This window comes from Eubalaena glacialis, chromosome 5, assembly GCF_028564815.1.
Source record: "Eubalaena glacialis isolate mEubGla1 chromosome 5, mEubGla1.1.hap2.+ XY, whole genome shotgun sequence".
Lineage (NCBI taxonomy): Eukaryota > Metazoa > Chordata > Mammalia > Artiodactyla > Balaenidae > Eubalaena > Eubalaena glacialis.
Window position 1 is genome coordinate 83,452,869 of NC_083720.1, and position 17,202 is coordinate 83,470,070.

At 34.7% G+C, this 17,202-nt stretch overlaps 1 protein-coding gene across 8 annotated transcripts in view; it reads left to right on the forward strand.

Annotated features, from left to right (window-relative positions):
• ADGRL3 (adhesion G protein-coupled receptor L3) overlaps positions 1-17,202 on the forward strand; it is an 858,517-nt gene that overhangs the window by 701,880 nt on the left and 139,435 nt on the right. For 7 of the 8 annotated variants that reach the window (XM_061192340.1, XM_061192343.1, XM_061192344.1 and 4 more), the window contains one exon: positions 9,007-9,192. In XM_061192340.1, the coding sequence (XP_061048323.1) occupies positions 9,007-9,192 (186 nt within the window). Of the gene's footprint in view, positions 1-9,006; positions 9,193-12,139; positions 12,179-17,202 lie in introns of all 8 variants that reach the window. The other variant, XM_061192347.1, reaches the window with a different exon arrangement.

Here is a 17,202-nt window from a genome sequence, read left to right on the forward strand (position 1 = left end):
TCCTCTGCAGACCTGCTAATCTTGTGACAAAAGGCACAATTCCTTGCAAAGAGCAGACAGCTCTTGCCCATTTGATTTAGGGATGGAATGTTTTTGTTTTATAGCAAGTATGTTCCGTTCTTTTGGAGCATTTCTGTGTAATCCTGTAGCACCTGTAAAATTATGTTGTATTATAATTATATTAAGATTATACAATTTAGAGAGTTGGAATTTATAATAATACCTTAGCTTGATTACTTATAAATTTATAGAATTGTCAAAAGTGAAACAGGAGGTTTTTGAGCCCTATGAATTGGCTTATGTAACTATTGCCAGGTCAGTGCTGGAGCTGGTGTTTAGCTGGGTCTACCTTTATCAACATGTCACATTTAGCCACAACACTGGCTGCACTGTGAATAGATCATGATGGCCTTTATATCCCACACCCACTTACCTAGTCTCTCTTCGCTTCTCTCCACTCTTTTACTTATACCTCCAACTATTTATGCTATTCATTAAACATAAATGATAGTTGAACAGGTTACCACAAAACTCCAACACTTTTAACTATTCACATCGTAAGCTTCTGAGAGAGAATTTGTATGCACTGTCCACAGAGTTATTTGTCCCTATTTTCTTTCTCTCTTTTTTTTTTTAAATACATTTATTTACTTATTGATTTTTGGCTGCTTTGGGTCTTCATTGCTGCATGCAGGCTTTCTCTAGTTGCAGCAAGCAGGAGCTACCTTTCGCTGCAGTGCACAAGTTTCCCATTGCAGTGGCTTCTCTCTTGTTGCTGAGCATGGGCTCTAGGTACATGGGCTTCAGTAGTTGTGGCTCGCGGGCTTAGTTGCTCCGCGGCATGTGGGATCCTCCCAGATCAGGGCTCGAACCCGTGTCTCCTGCATTGACAGGCAGATTCTTAACCATTGCACCACCAGGGAAGTCCTATTTTCTCTCCCTCCTTCCCAAAGCATCTTCCACAGAATTCATCCCTTTGCTCATTTCCTCCCTCAGTACCTGAGTCCCAAAAACAAACAGATGGAACCTTTGAAGAGGGTTTGCTTACGGCATTTGTGGGAGCAGAGGTGAACTGCAAGGGATTGAGAGGAGCCCAGAGCTAGTAACAGGGATGGAGCTGTTCCCAACCCCAGGCCTCTGGTTGCCAGATCAATGGAATGACGGAAAATTGGTAACAGGGTATCCTTGAGAGGAAAGATGACCTATAGACAAGAGACACAACCTAGCCTCAGGCAACTTTTCAGAATAGATCTAGGGGAATAAATACTCTGATCTCACCCACTCACCTCTTCTACCCTCCTCACCTGCTCAGCCTCACCACTGGCCAAACCCAAACAAAAGCCAGAGAAGAGGGGTGCTCTTACTAACATCATGTAAGTCCACCTCCCAGGGCAGAGAGAAGGATGGAGGAGGGTGGAAAGAGGCCTTCCTTGAATTAGCAAATGGAAAGTAACCAGCAGAGTTCACAGTTTTTGCTTCCCTTCTCTCACCCCTCCTCCCTTTCCCATCCCCCTCTCTTTCTCTCTTCACTGCCCCTCTCTTCCCTCCTTCCTTTCCCTTGTTCCATTCTCCTTCCTCTGTTCTGACCTCCCTGCTTTTCTTTAATTTGTTGGTTATGCCAGTGTGAAAAAGTAAAAGTGAAATAGGTATCCGGAATGATTTGTTCCTTCCCTCCTCTGCTCATTGTAGTTCAGACTTTTAAAATAGAGTAACACTTGTTACCCGCAATAAAAGCATAGATGAAAAAAGAAAAGAAGGGGTGATTCTCTCATTTAAACAGTGTATTCAGTTTTCCCTCTGCAAGTTTGTGGGTGAACGTACCTTGGAGCATGAGGCCCGTCTCTTATGGCTTTATAGTGCCTGTGGGGAATTCCTGAGGGCTTTAAAGGAAAGACCACCCTGGATCGCAGTCACTGCATCTTTCCCACGGGAGGATCTTTCATTTTGTTATTGGTACTATTCACTCACTGTATGTCAGGCACCACTGTAGACAGCAAGTATACACAGATAAATGGATCAGGATGCTTTACTTTAGTTGGAAAAAGCAAACCTTAAATTTTCATTTTCATTAAGAAATGAGTAATGTTTTTTTCCCCTACAGTCAGGCCAGGAGGGAGAAAACAAGCAAAGAATCTTGATGGTTTATGACTCACAAATAAATTTAGGCCACTTACATACTGGTGAAATTATAGATTACATTTTGAGTGATATTAAAGAGTAGATTACATTTCACTAGAGAAAATGTAAGCCTTTAAAGGCAGAAGAAATTTGTTACAAACTGGCCAGAATACTTTCGTAATCATGAGATTTAATAATTTGTATAGAAGGGGAAAAGCAAAAGTTGTACAAAAAGGTGCAGTGGTGGAGTGTAGGGGCAGAGAGGGAGAGAGATTGGTAGGTGGGTGGGTGGATGGTTGGACGAATGGGTGGACAGAAAGTTAGGTACAAAGATAAACAGATGATTGGATACAAAGATAGATTAAATAGATAGTAAGATTAGGTACATATGTCTTCAAATTAATGTTTTAAAAATATCTTTCTGGTCATATTGGAAGCCAACAAATTAGTTTAGAGTTCTGCCTTCTCTAACATATGTGGTAAAATATCCTGTTTTCTCACATTCCTTAATGACTGTTTGCTGAAATCATAGTCTTTGGCTTCAGCTTGACCTCTAGCTTGGACTCAACTTATCAAAAAGGAGTTTATATTTTCTATTTTGCATACATTTAAAGAATTCATTGCACTTTATAATCCCTCCTGTCTTTTTTCAATTGAAAATTGTGGAATTAAAGTTGTGAAGACATTCCGTATTTATTTACATGTAAAGTAAGGTCTGCTTCCTACTTCATTACCTGGTCCAACTATTATAGGAAAAAGATATGCCTGAATTGTTACTGGGAAATAGTCTTATTTCTAGCAAACTGAAATATCTTTTCGTTTGTTTGCACACAAACTACTGACAACTTTTGAGATAATGTAAGATTCTTCCTGCATTTTCTAAAGAAGGATGTGAAGATCTAGAAATGATGTTGCTGTTTTACAGTATAAAATAAGCCGGTGATTTGTTCTGGAAGACTGGTTGAATCCTGTCATCCAGATCTTAATTACTCCATTCTTTAACCTCTGTAGATCTACTGTGGAATGAAAGTAAATTGCTTGTTAATTTGATCAGAGATTAGTGGAATTTCCACATCTTCAGGCTCATTTAGCCTACATTCAGTTGTAAGCTAGAAACATTTTATTGTTTATATACCTACTTGACTCAGATTTATAGAAAAATAGGCAGATCTTTCAAAGAAATAGTAGCTTTGTACTTAAACAATATGAGTAACTTCTTCATGAATTGTTTTGACACCTGATTAATGTTTGATATAATAAATCCCATAAAATGTCAAAGCTTATTTCAAAGAAAACTGTTTTTCCTTGTGTCAAAATTTGAAATGCAAATAGTATCCATCTCTGTCATAATTATTATCCTTAACTACAGCTGCAGGGTTTTCCCTCCCCTATTGAAGCCCTAGGTATAATCCCACCATTTCAATACAGGCATTAATTTACTAATCCTCACAAAACTCATAAGATTTCTCAGCGTGCATGTACTTATTTCTGAGAAATAACTTTAGCAGAATAAAAGAAATGTTAGAGATAGACATTGTAATGATGTCTTTAAGCTAGAATATATGAAATAACTATTTCAATCCTGCCTCTTTGCACAGAAGACTTGAGGCAGATTCAAGATATGTGTATATTTTTCTATGGAAATAAGATAATAATAACAGTGGTGAGAGAAATAAATAGGACAATCAGAAAGAAGAGTAGCTTCTGGATGCCCCTGGAAAGAATATGGTTAGTGAAGGCCTGGTCTGATAAGGCAACTTTTGAACTGAGCTTGAACCTTGAGGTCACAGTGACTATGAGAGAGTCCAGTTGATGGCACCACTGCCATTAACAACAAGAAAATTGGAGATGACTCTTGGTGCCTCCCTTTCCTTCCCCTCACACATCCAATCAGATAATAGGCCTCTCAGGGTACTTGTAAATCTCTCCCAAATCAGGCCAGTTGTCACTTTTCTCCACTGCTACTACCCTTAATCCACAACAGCTTCTTCTACTGCTGTGGCAGTAGAAGACCTCACAGCAGGTCCCCTTTCATTCACTCCTGAACTCTCTAATCCATTTTACTGAGTTTGATTTCAAATATAAGACTGATTAGCCCACTCCTATTTAGACTCTTTAGTACATTCACATCACTCTTAGCACAATTTTCCAAAATCGTCGTCCTGACTTCCAAAGTGGGACTATTCAATCTGCTCCTTGCTTACCTCTCCAGCTGCCTAAACCCCAGTCACAAGTGCCCTTTGTGCAGCGCCCTTAAGACTCCCTGCCCCCCTCTCCTAAAAGCTGCTCTCTCTGCCTGGAAGCTCCTGCCCTCATCCCAAGCTAATTCCCTCTTTTCTATTTCATCTCAGATTACACATTCTTTCTCAGAGAAGTATTTCTTAAATTATTCCCTAACTTCATACACCAGGTTAAAATGCCTTTAAACTACTCTACCGCACTGGGATTCTGTATTGCCCTCAAAAAAACTGAAATCAAATTCTTGTGCAGTTAATTTATTAATAGCCCTTCCCTTGCTAGTACGTAAGGTCTTGTTATTGGGGACCATTTTATCCCCAGACTTTAGCATAATACTATTAGAAATTCAAATTTTGGTTAAAGAACAAATGAACATTTAGACTGAAGGAACAATTGTTGAAATTATAAATAGAGATAGAGATATTCTATTTTTTAAAAACTAGATATATATATATTTAATACATACAGACACACAATTTGTGCTATGTAGGTACCAAATTGAATTCTGAAGATAGAAAAATATGCTTTTTCTTTCTGTTCTGCCTTTAGTACCCTGTCTTCCCAAACCATGATTATTTAGACTTCGCTTTTTATATAGCATCTTCTTGGCTCTCTCTCCCCACCAGTCCCCACCAGAATTTTATCTTACCAAGTCACCCTCAACTTATCTTTTAACTTTCAACTTATTGTTACTTTCTGTTGCTTTCCCACCTAATTTCCAGGTGTTTATTACCCCTGTACTATATTCCAATAACACCTCATATACATTCTGTTATTATAATTGCATTGTTGAATTAGTATTATCTGCCTTTATGCACCCTGCCCCGCAATACCAACTAGTAGAACGTGAGATTCCTGAGTGCAAGAGCCACATATAATATTTGTCTTTATTTCCTTAGGAAATACCAAGTGTCCAAATGATTGTTGAATGAATGAAAGAATTTTACTATGATTTCTTCAATTTAAGAGGAAGAGAGGATCATAATGAATAACTGGTTATATTAGTTTTTATTTTACTTTAAAAACATGCTTATCACATTTTTATTATAAACATTTTTATAACTTATTTGTACTTTAGTTTTTTTCTTACAACTTTCTTGTTGGTGAACATTGAGTTCCAGAGTTCTTTTGTGGGATTAATTAGATTTATTCTTCATAAATAAACACTTGAGTGTTAAAATGTAGTTACTATTTTTAAGATAATCCACTAGTGATTTTCATATTTGACTCACGGTTTTACAACACTACACTATCTGCTATTGACACATATATAGGCAGCATCATTATCTTTTATGTTGAGAGCAGTAATATTTTGACTTATTAGTCATTTACATTTTCAACTTTTTCATTACTGTACATAAAGAAAAAGTTTAAATTTTTATATTAGGGAATTACATAGGCCTCCTTTTTCATCTTATCATGTCCTACCCCAATGTTATAATAATTAATAATTGAAGACTATGTTTGTACAACTACACAGAAAAAGAAAAGAAATTGAATTACAATGTGAAAATACCTATTTTTTTGTTTGATAAGTAATTTTGTTTTTTATAATGTTCCCTGATAGCTGTAATGAAAGGCAGTACTTGCATCTCTAGTTTTGAAGATAATGTATGAAAGAAAGCCTATTATCTACTTTAGTAGATCTCAGCCTTTTTCCAACAACGCCCATTTAAGTGAATCAAAAGACTCCAGAGGTCCATGTGCCTTGACATTTTCTCATAGAAAAAATATTATGTGGTAATAAAGGCATAGAAGAAAACAATACAGTAATAATGATAATAAAACAATTATACAAGTGCATAATGCTTAACAAAGTAAAACAATAGTAATTCCACAAATAGATTCATTTTTATAAGAATAGCATAGGTGGGAAACTACAACAAATGCAAGACTCTATGAATGGTGGATGTGGCATCTGTCACCCCATTGATCTCCAGGGTTGATTCGGCTGATCTGGCTGGCTAGGCGGGTGTCCCCTTCCTCCCTCACCGCTCCACGTGCATCCCTTCCAAAGCTGCTCACTTGGTTGAAGAGGATGACCTTTCCCAATAGAGGAGGACCATTCTTCAGTCAAGGGTATATGAGTAGGTGCGCTCCCCTGCTAGAACCTAAAATCAAGCTCTCAAGGTCCATTTGTAGGAGAACATAGGGTAGTCAAGCTTCCAAGACTCTAGACATATCCAAATGAGGTGCTGAATGTGGCAGTCTGCCTTTCTATAAAAAAAAAAAAGACTCTATGAGTGGTGCATTGATTAAAAGAATATCCCTTTGGAAAATTATAGGAATTCCAGCTATCTGGATATTCATGTGCACAGGAGTTTTGCAACATTGCCAAGCAATTGTATCAGGTATTCAGACTTACTGATGGAATATTGAATTTGAATACTTCATGAGTACTAGCATTTCACCAATTTAATTAACTAATACTGAATTTTATAAATCATTAATTGATTTACTAGATTACCAGTAAGTAGCCCTAAATTATATGTAATGATTAAATGTATGGATTATAATCACATTTACGTCACTTTGTGACCACTTAAAAGTACTTTCATGATCCATCAGTGGGTCTACATTGACTTTGTTACACACTTATCCTTGAACCTTACAATCTATTCCATTTGGTCTTACAAGTATCTCAGGTTTTCAGGTCCTGACCATAATTTACAAATTCAATAAATTTAGTGCAAGTGTTTTTTTATTTTAAGGGTTTCTAAAAAGTACCAATTAACTATATAATAATACTTTAACATATTCTTCTTGTAATACATTAATATATTCTTCTTGTAAAATTTAAACATTGAAGAAAAGGATTTGTTTTTTGATTTCCATCTTTCAGATTTTGTTCTATGTGTTTAAACATATACACATATATAAACGTAAAATATTTACATATAGTATTTATTTTTCATAGGTAACATGTTTATATGCTACTCAAGTTGTGTGTTTATATTTCACAAATAACATGCCTATATATATTAGCATATAAATAATTTTTATACTTGCATTTATTCTAACTCAATATTACATGTTGAAGATTAACGTTAACAATATTGTTCTCCTTCATACTTTTAAACTGTTGATTAATATTCCATAGTATTTATATACATGAGCAGTTTTCCACAGTCATAACCCATTTTGTTTTCTATTATAAGCAAGCTAGAATGAACATCTTTGAACATATCTCTTTCATAGCAGTGGGATTATTTTTTTATGGTTGATAGTGATAAGAGAAATCTCTGTCTTATACAGTCTTCACATTTCAGAGTTTAATAGACACTAGTAATTTACTCTACATAGGAAGTATGCAAATATACACATTCAGTAGTAGTTTATGATGGTCATATACATTTTTACAAATCTTTGCCAACACTTTGTTATTAAACTATTTTTAGGTTTTTGAATTAGGATTTTTCTATATACTTGAGAATGTGATTGTTAACAATTTAGTTATTCCATTTTCTCCAATTTATTCATGTTTCTTTAACATTCAATACTGCTACAAACATTTATTAAGCATCCCTGAGTAGATAGTGATAACCTATTTGACTAAGAGGTTTTGTTTTGCCCCTTATAGCTTTCTGGATATCCATTAGGAAGATAGCCTTACAAAGAGAGGACCTTTCTGTTCGGGATCCTAAGTTCTGTATTAGACTGTGTTAAAAATAGAAAAAGAGAAGAAAAGAAAATTTTCTAAATAATGACACTATTATATATTTAAGTAGTAATAGAGCAGGCTAAAGTCAGGAAAGATACGTGCCAAACCATTAACAATCTCTGGGAAGTGGGAATATATAGAGGCAAAAGAAGAGACATTCATGATTTTTGCATTGCATACCTATATCTGTATTGTGTAAATGTTTTATAATCTTATTTTAGTCTGTTAGTTTAAAAATGATAAAGGACATGATAAATTGGGAAATTACACTTACTTTTTTTTTTTAAGTTCCCCAGGCCTTCCTTATAAGCTAATATATATTCCTGTCTTCTTATTACCCAGAGCTATCAAATTTGCTCAAGTAATCATAGGGTATTAGTCTATCTCTTTTAACATCTTTGGATTGTTGACAATTTGAAAAATTCTTGTAGAATATACTTGAAAAAGCAGCACGTACTTTCAGAAAAGGAAAGTGCTAGAAACTAAGCAATAGTTTGCTACCTAGTACATTGGGAACAAAATCTCTTACTTAGTAAGAAGATGAAGAGCACTTTGAAAAGCAGGGATTTTATTTGGAATTAAATTTTCACAGAGTTTAGCAGCCAGTGACTATTCGTTGTGAACTAAGTGCTAAACTAGGCATAATGGAAAATTTGTACCGGCCTCTGTCAACATCCAATTTAGAAATGCATAGAGAAAAGACATAGGGCAAACCTTAGACTTAACCACCCAGGTGGGTAAACTAAGAACAATTTCTAGAAGTTAGATTCCTCAAGAGGAGCTTCCTAAAGGCATGAATTTCAAGTTAGGTATTGAAGAAAATAATGGATTAGCAGGAAAACTTAAGGAATGTATACCAAGTAAAGATGGGGTTTAATAACTTTCTTACCTCAATGATTAAAACATATGCAAAAACAGTTGTCCAAAGAAACCAATAAAATTACTTATTTAAGATCTCTTTCCTTTTTGTTCTGTTTTCAAAATTGTAGTTGAAATCTGGAGAGACAGCTGCCAACATTGCTAGAGAACTGGCTGAACAGACAAGAAATCATTTGAATGCTGGAGATATCACTTATTCAGTCCGGGCCATGGATCAGCTGGTAGGCCTCCTAGATGTGCAGCTCCGGAACTTGACCCCAGGTGGAAAAGATAGTGCTGCACGAAGTTTGAACAAGGTAAGGACCTTAGTTACATGTATCTTTAAAGTTGTAAAATCAGTGAGACTTCCCTGATTAATTTCTTTCTTTCCATAAAATCAGATCATTCTAAAGAGAATTGCTAGCTATATTCAATTCACTTCACTATTGCAGTATAATAATGACCTTATTTGACTTTCAATCTAAGGAACAATAACTGATATCTCTCTATATGTATTTTGAATTTACAATTCTATTTTCCATAGTACTCTTTTGTATACTAAATTCTGACAGGGTTAACTTAATATAGATAAATGCCATTTCTTTTGGGGTTTTTTTCCCTTTCAAACCTTTATGTTAATATAATTAACAGTAAAACAAATGTCTAATCAACAAGCAGAAATTTAGAAAATAACAATGAAAAAGGATATTAGTAATACATGATAGATTTTTTTAAAAATCATTTAACCTAATTAATATTACATTAAAAAACTCATAGGGCAAGTATGTGTTTTAATTTTTTTTCCTTTAGATTTTTTAAATTACTGATTTTGTATCATTACCATTATAACTTAAAAGGTTTAAATGTGTTTCAACAACTTTGAATTGTAACTAATAAAAAATAATTTATTTTTTTAAATTTTAAGGAATTTTATGTATTTTAATTTATGTTTATAAATCTACTATATATTTATATACATTATATACTCATATATAAGCATTTTATATATAACCTATACACATATAAGCATTTTATTTACATAAGTATGTAAAATATATTTAATATATTTATAAAGAATATCATTTACTTATGTAACAAAATATCACATGGTGAAAAGATATTAGAATGCTGCCATCAGATAACATGTATTCCCTGAATGGCATTTTTGTAGTAAAGATGATCGGTTATTGAAACTTGATTTTAAGGTCTCAAATATCAGTGATAATCTTATTACTTAAAAAAGCAAGAATTTGGCAGTGACCGTCTAATGTCCTGTATGGAATTCACTAAATGAACATTCCCCTTTAGAATGAAAAAATAACTTTGCAGACTGGTCTTTATTATTTCTTTTCTGTCTTATTAGACTAGGAGTCTCACTCATGAGATGGAAGAAAATTTTTTAAGTAATAATGGTTCGACATTAAAAAGCTAGATATTTTATCTGTCAGTTTTTCCTGCAATTTCATCCTCAGAAAATAGATTCAGTTTTATCAATTAGATATAAATTATTACTAAAGTTTTTTTCATGCTGAGCAAAAAGGAGTTATTTTTGTCATTCATATTCCTGATAGAATCTCAACCAAGCCGCTGGCAGAATATAATCCACAGCTGCCTATGTAATCTGGGCATGCTGTGATTTTAATGTGTTATTACCCAGGCTGACTGGAGGCTATTAATGAATATTGCTGCCAGCTATTGTTATCATAATGTACTGGATATAGTCATTTCTATTAATGTTACATATCCATACCATTACTTGTTATAGCAATAGTTTGTATCTTTATTTAAAAATGGTGTCGATGTCTGGCAATATCAGGTAAAGCTGGCAATTAATGTCACATTCTAACTATCTACAGCTAATCAGCTTGCCTAGTCTGAATATCAAATAACTACATAATGGACAAATTTTCATTTGTGAAGCTTTTTAATGCTCTCTTTTGTTTCTTATTTGGCTCTTTTCAACTGTTTATATAACGTGGTTTGTTATATGTTAATTTGCATGATGGGGTAAGAAGATGGGAGGGCAGAGGTTATTCACATGCTTCCTGGCTTGCTCTCATTTCCTGTGGTTCCCACTGTTCCCTGAAGCAGTTTTAACCCATCAGATTTGCAAAGTCAACTTGGTACAAATCAATTGCGCTCCACATTGAAATTCTGGAGGGTTTAGAGACCTGCTAAACCAAAATGAGAGTCAGTGATCCAAATGACAGTGCTGACAATTTACTTGCACTCATTCCTCACTTAATTCTTTAGAGGAGTAACTGCTCTATGCTCATTGAAGAATGCATGAATTAAAGTGGGAGAGTATTAGACACACAAAAGGCATCAGAGTAACTGCTTCTTAAAACTGGGTAATTTTCTCCTTGAACAATCGAGGCTACTGAAGGAAAATAATAGGGAAAAGGAGGAAAACTACAATCTAATTTATAAAATTTGCAGTCATTTATTTAAACAGAGCAAATATATGTATTAATTATTCATTTTATCACCAGGAAAAAATGTTTGGGACTGAGTATGAGTTGCTGTTAACCTTTTGCCCAGAAAAACATCATTCTGTATGCAAAGAAACACACAGAAACAGGCTTGCTATCCCACAGAAGTTTCTAAAATGTATAAAATTTTTGGTCAAAGCCATCAAAAGGAATTCTTCAAGAAATAAAAACAAGATAAATCACAATATCGATTGCATTCTTTTAATCAGAAGTTACTTATCTCTTGGTATTTGTCCCTTAGAATCAAATAGTCAAATGAATGGGCATTTCTATTTTCTCAGTAAATAGAACTTTTTGTATGTATGAACAAATGGTTTGTGGGGTACATTAACCATCCAAAAATCTGTAAACCACAGACAATTTACTATCTTTAAAAAATGGGTTCCAAATTTTTGACATAATTTACTTAACTTCCTAGATCTTCATTTGTGGCCCATGAATTAATAACTAACCTCATATGAAATGAATCATGTCAAATGAATGAAGTATATTGATTTTTACTAACTTCTACTAAATTTAGTCTAAGATTTCTTTCCATCATTAACAGCTTTATACCATCCAGTTATCACTTGGGTTCTGAAAAGCTGTTAGTTACTATTTTTCAAGCCATTGCTGACATTTTGCTGCTGCTTAGCTTTCATTCTCTTCTTGAAAGTAGTGCACAACAAAATAAGGTGTTTGTGTAGATGTGTTCTTTTATTTTTCTTGTTTTCTTCTGTCACTAACTTGTTTTTTCTATTCTGTGTTTAATCTGCTGTCTTAATGGATTCAGCTTCAGAAAAGAGAGCGCTCTTGCAGAGCCTATGTCCAGGTACTTTCTGCGTTTTTATAAATGTGTTAAGTTGTTGAATTGTCTCTGTTGGTGATAGCATGTATGGGCATCCGATAGAGAGATGATAATGTATCCTGTTGAACTAGAAGAATTTCAGGGAGGGCATGGAGGGTGGGAATGGAAAGTTATATGAAAGGGTATGTGCTAAAAAGAAATTTGACAGTGCCAGTGCTCTATCATACAAGAGGAGCACAGACTAGCATAGAGGTGCAACTCTGGGTGTGAGAATTTTGATCATCACTGAAAGGTGAGTTGGGTGTAATATATAATAAATCTCTAATTTCTTCAGAGAGGTGGGTATGAAAACATTTCATTCCTATATTGGTCTAGCTAATATTTGAGTAGCAAGTCATCCAGAAATGACACTCAATCAAATAAGACAACAATTCCAGGATACTTGGAATATCATGCTTCTGTGCCAAATTAATCAAGACAAGCTGTGACGATCTTACTCTTCCACTTATTATAAACACATGAATCTGAATGTAAGTGTAATTTTTCCTCCAGTTCACGTGTTGTAATTTGTTTCTAAGCAAGATAAAAAACATTTCTACTGTTTATGAGTTCTTTGTGAAAAAGAATCCCAGAAGCAAGCTTCATAGTTATTTTTAGAATAAGGGAAAGAAGGGAGGGGAGGGGAGAAGAGGAGAGGAGAGAAGGGAAGGGGAGGAGAGGGGAGGGGAGGAGAGGGAGGGGAGGGGAGGGGAGGGGAGGGGAGGAGGGAGGAACAAAGGCAGGCAAGGTCAAATGACAAATTCAAATGACAAAGCTATTTAGTAATGACTTTGATGTGCTTTATTCAAGGGAAAGCAATCCATGGGTTGAGGCAGTAAGTGCCTCACCATCAGTGGTGCATTCTCCCTGAGGGATGTTGGACAAGAGTGAGTTTTATAGAGACAACTCTAAACAGGGCGCGATTGGCAAGGAGGTTGGGGATTTCCTTATAAGGCTAGCAGGTCCTGTTTTCTAGGGTAAGGTGAGCTAGCTAACGCTGAGTTGGAGGATTGTGATTAGTGTATGTGAGGTTTCCTTGACAGTCATTTCCCATAAGTGCAGATTTAGATTTGTGATGTGGACCAGGCCACTGGGGCGGCCTCCATATTGTGGGTCCCAAAATACAAATTAACTTTATCAGAAGGAAGAAAAAAATAGGAAACCGTGTGACTGTCAACTTTATTCCCTATGTGTATATATCATAGCATTTTTAAGGGGAAGGCCAACTACATTTATGAAGAGAGATGCCTTCAAGACCCAGATCGCTGGTTCTCAGATTAGTAGTCCAGAAAATACACAGTATCAGTTTATTCACAATAAGGGCATTTCATGAGACAGTCATTTAAAAGGAAAAAAATAATAATTTGAACATTGAACAGAGATTAGGAAGAAAAGATTTTAATTTGCATTTAACTTTATAAATTAATGAATCTTTGTATATAAGAAGCTGTTCATGTTTATTTTTCTAAGGTTTTGGGAAAGAAATTGCTTGGGGAGGTTTATGTATATATATTGCTTAGTGTGTGCCATAGACAGAGAAATTGAAGTACTCTTCAGCATTGAAAGCTGAGGATCATTTTTGAGCAATATTAGGATTGTTTTTTATTGCAATCTATGCTATCCCTTTAATGGGGCCTTGGAGGTAATTAGCCTTTCAGTATTTAAATCTATGAAATGCATGGTCATTCAAACATGAATCTCTGATGGAAAATTAATAGCACAGTTTATTCAGTAGCTGATTTCCTGGTGTTGTAATTGACTGGCTATGAATAAATGTTTCAGCTATTGACTAAACATCTGATAAGACCAAATACAAACAGAATATTGGTGAAGCAGAAATGCTGTGCTCACTATAACACAGCATTATTTCTGTTCCTTTTATTGTAGATCATTATTCTATGAAATTCTAGAGTGAATAATACCTTAAACTTTAGTCTATTTGAATTTTAAAGACTTATGTTCCCTATTATTTCTCTGTTCAGAGCACATTCTGAGCTACCTATGAAAGAGGTATGAAATACATTTGAAATGTTTTATGCATTAAATTTGAAAAAAGATTATTATTTAGTTATCACAAGATTCTTAAAAAAAAAAAAAAATTTCCTTTCCATGGGCACAAGCAGTGATTCTCCTAGGTTTGATTTTGACCATCTAAACACATTTAGCTTTTAATTGTTTAGAAATACAGTGTCTATTTTATGAATTATCTAGATCTATTTTTTATTTCTTGCTTCCCACTTTTTATTCCACATACACACAAAAAAAGTGAAATCTGGACTGTCAGCCGTCAGCTATGATAACTCATCTGTAGGTGAACAATTAAAAGATAGTTGCTTTGATTTTTTACATAATATGTGAATCTCCTAAAACCCATTATTCTTTTGTCTCAAGAATTTTAACAAAAACAAAAAATTGGGTCAAATATATTTTATTTTTCTTTATTTAGTTGTAATTTTAGATTACATTAAAATCCTTGTTGACTATCAAAAGATAGATATTGACATGTCATAGTAAAAATAGCATTACTGTATTGTAGGCATAATACATACCTTCGTTTAGGAGAGGGTTTTAAGTTTTATGCCAGAGATAACAAATAAGGCTTGTGTTACATATGCATATTAAGTAGCTACCATGATATAATATTACCAGGAGGGACCTTAGAGATGAAGATGAGTGAGTTGAGATCTGGAGAGATGAAATGACTGGACCAAGGTCACACAACTAGCACCAGTGGCACTAATGCTGCTATCCTGATGTGCATCCAGTGCTTCTTCAACACCATGATTAAGAATAACAGTGATTTATTATGAAGAATAAATATGTTTATTAGGCACTGTGGCCATCATTGTGCAAAGCATTTTGCATAAATTCTTACTTAATATTCAAAACAACCCTATGATATAAGTTATTGCTATTCTTAAAGTAGAGAAAATGGGGCACAGGAAGCATTAAATGACTTTCACAAAATTACACAGTAATAATTGAGGGGCTCCTGAATTCAGAGTAAGGTCTTCCTGACTCAGAAACTCATGCTCTCATTCGCCAAAATAATGTGATTGCGGAACTGACATTATTTGGTGTTAGAAGTCAAGATACATTATTTGGTTTATATTTATTGATTTATGGTACTGTATTTCAGGAATGGTATAAAGTATGACAATTTTTTTTTAATTTCTCCTTTTTTTTGAGATTGAGCTCAAATGGCTGTGTGGTGATTATTTTGTACTCCTATAGCCAGGTCAAATACAAACATAATTTACTTCGAGGTCATTTGGTTTTCAGAGGAGACTGTGATTTAAAAATTATCATATTGAGAGAAGAAAAAAGCAAGTAGAAAATATTCTAACTCTGTTTTAAAGGAGGAACAGTCAAACTGTTTTCCAAAGTGACCACACCATTTTACATTTCCACCAGCAATACGTGAGGGTTCCAATTTCTCCACATCTACAGCAGCACTGTTATTTTCTCTTTTTGATTATAACCATCCAAGTACATGTGAATTGCATAAGTTCTTAACTCTAGTGGTGGAATGGGGGCAGGGGAGGTTTTAGGAGGGTAATCCATGAACGAATAAAAAAATTATATGGCTCCAAAGAGAGGTCGATGTTTTTCATGAGAATCTGAGAGTAGAGTGTGACCTCAAATAGCTTAAGAACAACTGCCTTCATGTTCTATAAATGTAACCAGAACTTATATTTATATTTTTTTCTCATTTTTCAATCCCAAGTTCCCATCTTTTAAATAGTAATGTTTGTTAGCATTGTTCTTCTCTTTAGCAGGAACTATTAAAAATTACTAGCGTTCATTTTTTACTGCTTTAAAAGCAGGACATTTTCCTAGTTAAGAAATATGTTTTGATTTTTATCAGCAGTTTCTTTTGTCCTCCAAATCTCAGAGGTGGCATGGACTCCCTAGAGTCTGCAGTCGATGTTGCTTAATGGGAAATATAAGTACATACAGTTTTTGATGTGAATCTTTTGAGTCATTCTTTGGAACCTACTATTATTTGCATAGTCGGGCTGAGAACTGATCAGAAAAAATTGGTAAATAGATGCAAACTTTTTAAAAAGACACATATACATGCATACCTGGTTTCCTCCCTTCTTCCCATCCTTCCTTAAATTTTTCTTTCCTTTTTTTTCAAAGGCAGATAGTCCATGTGTTCTTTAAATCTTACCAAGTATTTGTAATAAGCTCTCTTTTTATTTCAGTTTGGAATTATAGTTTGCTTTTTTTGTTTATTTTATTTATTTATTTTGTTTGTTTCACCTTCATTATCCACTAGAAATCTGTATCCTAGGTACCATCAGTGTAAAAGCAATCTCTATCTTCAACTGTAAAAAACATCACATAGTAGTTAACAACAAAAACATTCAAGAATTACTAGTTCAGCACATGTGCCCAGTAATTTTATCAGTACTGGGAACATAGCAGTGCCCATAACAGGCCAAAATCCCTGCTCTCTCTCCTAGGGTGAAATGTCCAGTAGCAGAATATAAACAGTATGCTACGTATGTGAAATATATGGTATGTGAGATGATGATAAATGTTACGGAGAAAAATAGAGCAAGAAACGCATCACTGAGGTGACATTTCAGAAAAACTCTGAAGGAGTGAGCTGTGAAGATATGCAGGAAAAAGCATTCCAGCAGAGAAAACAAAGTTTCTGAGGTGGAAATATGCCTGTGTTGTCCAGGAAGCGAATGCAACTGGAGGAGAGTGAAAGAGAAGAGGGTAGCAGGACATTAATCTGTGGGGCAGCGAGGGCCCAGATCTGATAGACCATCGTAAGGACTTCAACTTTTACTCATAGACACGCAGGAAACCACTGCAGGGTTTTGAGCGGAAGGATGACATGATGTGATGTGTTTTCAGAGTGGAGAAGAGATTCTAGCAGGAAAAGTAAGGGCTGAAACAGGGTGACCATTTGGGCAATAACAACATTCACTTGGAACTGGATATGAGTGCAGGATGCTGAGATAATTCTTCAGCTTTGGGAATTATTTTAA